The sequence below is a fragment of the Bison bison genome, unplaced genomic scaffold (assembly GCF_000754665.1).
Source record: "Bison bison bison isolate TAMUID 2011002044 unplaced genomic scaffold, Bison_UMD1.0 scf7180017862882, whole genome shotgun sequence".
Taxonomy (NCBI): Eukaryota; Metazoa; Chordata; class Mammalia; order Artiodactyla; family Bovidae; genus Bison; species Bison bison.
This window is the reverse complement of record NW_011493454.1, coordinates 12614-15873: the sequence shown is the minus strand read 5'-3', so window position 1 is coordinate 15873 and position 3260 is coordinate 12614. Positions and strand designations below refer to the sequence as shown.

Below are 3260 nucleotides of genomic sequence, written 5' to 3'. Positions count from 1 at the left end.
CTGCTGTGAGCTTTCATTTATTCAATTATAACTGTGCCAGTGTCATAAAGCCCTCAGTCTTTTTAAAAGAATTTGAATCTACAAATGTTGAATCTAGAAATATTAAAAATTGCAACTCAGTTCAGCAAAAAATATCATGTGTGTGGAGAGAACGAGTGCTCAAGAAATAAAGCAAATGGTGTAAAATGTTAATAGTAGGTGATTTGGGATAAAGTATATGAGTGTTCTTTGACCTCTATTTATGTTGGCAGCTTTTCTAGAAGTTTGAACTTATTTCTAAATAAGTTAAAATGAAGGAACAGACGTGGACTGACATACTGACATAAGTGAAAATGGACAGTGTGCTTAGAAATAAATGTGGGGGGTACCATATTTTATCTTGAATAAAAAAGTGGGAGAGTACCATAGTTTATCCCCTTCTTTTCAGCTTATAAACTGAAGTCATTATCTAAATAATGATTTTTTTGTATTCTGAGAGCTAGCCTTTAAGTAGAACTAACTGCTCTTCTACTTTTCCTTCCCTGGTACAGACTCTGTGCTCCCTGTCACTGAATCTACAAGCAGAGTACTGACCCACCACATCCAGGTCTGCAGAGGGATCAGACATGGGAATGCATCTGCAGCGATTCTGGACCCGCCATTTTTTGTTGACCTTGCTGGCAAATGCTTTCTGATCTCATAATGCTTACAGCCGTGTCTTTAACTTCTCTGATATTCAGTGAGGAATCCCCACAGCCAGGATCTATAGTCAGATCATTATAAATGACAGTTTTGGTTTGGTAAGGAAGGAGGTGCATGTGGAGATCATTACATGATATCATTTATAAGGGAAAAACTGCAATGTATGTCATCTTGGAAATCCTCAAAATTCCAGAGTTAAAAATAAATATCAGACCATTAGGCAATGTCTCTGTGAATTTCAGATCCAAAGTGTTGCCAATAACAAACATGCCACCAATAACACAAACTCATCAAATGTCCCAGTTGAAAGTCACTTTTACTTATTGTTGGTATTATTATTATCATCATCAGCATCATTATCATTAGCACAAAACTAAATCCACTAATAAAACAAAAATCACACCCTAAAGGCAGACGTCTTCATGACAATGAATCAATAACATTATCTTCATGTACAAGGGACAGCACCCTGAGGATAAAGACCATATCACAGCTTGATAATCAATTCAATAATTCAGCCAACATTATTGAGCACCTAGGCACAATGGGAGATTTAAAAACATATACAAGAATCCCTGCTTTCAAGGAGTTTTACAGTCTAGTAGGAGGTATTGAAGAACGTCAAGAACAGAGGACCACATGAGCTCAGTGACATAATGGAATCAGTGCCACGTATGAAGTGTAATTGGAGAGAGACATCACAAGAGACTAACGTCACATTCAATTAGGGGCAATCACATTCAGTAGGGGCAATCAGAAGAGACTCCTTAGAGAAGGTGGCATCTGAGCTGGGCTTTGAGGAGCTGGAAGGATTTTGGCGGACTGGTGTTGGAGGTGGAGAAGATAGAGCATGGCTATGGGAAAGTTAGTGGCATGTTTGAGGAGGGAACAATACTCCAGTTTGGCTAGGGTATGGGATCTATGTAAGTAGGAATGGTGTGATAATATGCTACAAATTTTATGGGGGCCATATTTTGAATGGCTTTAAATGACAGGCTACAATTTCAGATCTTTAACTTATGTCACAGTAATTATATTTATCCATGGCAATAAAATATGCAATTATTGATGAAGAGATATAGTCATTTGAGTTCCAGATTTCTTAGGGAAACTCAAGTGGTTACTAGGCAATGTTATTGCCTTGCTATCAGAAATGTCCCAGCATGTAACACCAATCAATCAATAGTAGAATTTTCTATTCTGCATGTAACTAAACCTCTTCACTCAAAGTCTATTCTTTCCATCCATCCAAGGACCACACTTCTTCCCATTCCCACCAGTTCTTGTGGCATCTGATCAGTTGAGGCAAGTCTAATTCAGGATTTCTAGCCACAACCACTACCCTGAAACTAGCACCAACAACTTTGAAAAGTGAGAGTGGTGGTGGCAGGGGTAGTGAACGTAGCCATCTGAAAAAGTCTCTGGAATCCCCATACCAAGAGTCAAGCTTAGTTCTCTGAAATTGGAATTCCTGGTCCTCCACTCAGTTTGGCCCAGAAGACAACTGGAGGGGTCCCAGAATTCACAGTGCCTGATTAAGGTCATCTTTTAGAGTTTCCTCTTAATGTCAGCAAATTCCTTAAAGGAATGACATTTCATGCAGGTGACATGTTACTTAAAGCCTTCCTGGGTCTGCATGAAGCTGTGGATAAACTGGGGTGAATTTCTTTTTCTAACCAAGGAACCCTATTGGGTTTTGGCTTTACAGAACAGGCTGGTAGTTGTGACCTTCTCGAGTGCACTGACAGTTGAAAGATTTTGAAGAATAGTTGTATTAGGTGACCAAGCCAAAGAAGTAAGCTATTTAAGCCACCCCAGGAAGGCTTAGAATAACAAGTTGCCATGGCCACACTACACTGCCTGCAGCCAGTCAGTCTTTCGGCTCTTTCCTGGAATGATACCTCCTCTGCAGGAAGTCATGGATAGCAGTAGTAAGGCCCCAGGTTACACTGGACCTTAGGATGACCAGGGAACCTCCCCGGTAGATCAGAAATACCTTTCGGCCCCGAGTGTCCCACACATCCTGGATAGAGGCCCATAAGCTTGGCATGCTCTGCCAGCCAATGTGGGACTGCATATTGGCAACCAGCACAATCAGAGGATACAGAACTAGGCAGGTGATTGTTCCATTGACACTCCCAGACACCAAGGCAGGAACCCAGTGGGGCAGGCCTTGCTCTGCCAAGCTATTCTGAATGGGATCCTTGAAGGAGAAATACAGAGCACTCCCCAGGCTGTTCCTGAGAAGGATAGGCCAGAAACCGCGATAGTAACCCTGTGACAGCCGGCCCCAAAGCCCATAAGAGTGAAATTCCTTGAGAATGCTGATGGTGCTGGGAAAGCGAGCTTGCTTGCGACCATCCTGGAGCACATTTTGCACCCTCTCAAAGGGGCTAAGTGCCACAGCCTCCACCACACCAGACATAAGCCCCGCAGCCCAGCGGTTCCCCAGGGAGTGTGGCCCAACAGGGGAGAGACAACACAGCATGCTATCGTAAGTCCCAAACAGCAGAGTCCCTTGCAATGTCTTGGAGAGAAGAGGCGGGGAGATTCCCCGGGAGAAGTATTGAGGGCCTTCA

General features: G+C 42.6%; 1 protein-coding gene across 1 annotated transcript in view; it reads right to left on the bottom strand.

Annotated features, from left to right (window-relative positions):
* Nucleotides 1–8: 8 nt before the first annotated feature.
* Nucleotides 9–3260, bottom strand: part of SLC25A53 (solute carrier family 25, member 53) — a 5385-nt gene continuing 2133 nt past the window's right edge. Inside the window, exon 2 of the mRNA XM_010832925.1 lies at nt 9–3255. Coding sequence (XP_010831227.1) covers nt 2552–3255 — 704 coding nt within the window. The 3' untranslated portion in view covers nt 9–2551. The remainder of the gene's footprint in view (nt 3256–3260) is intronic.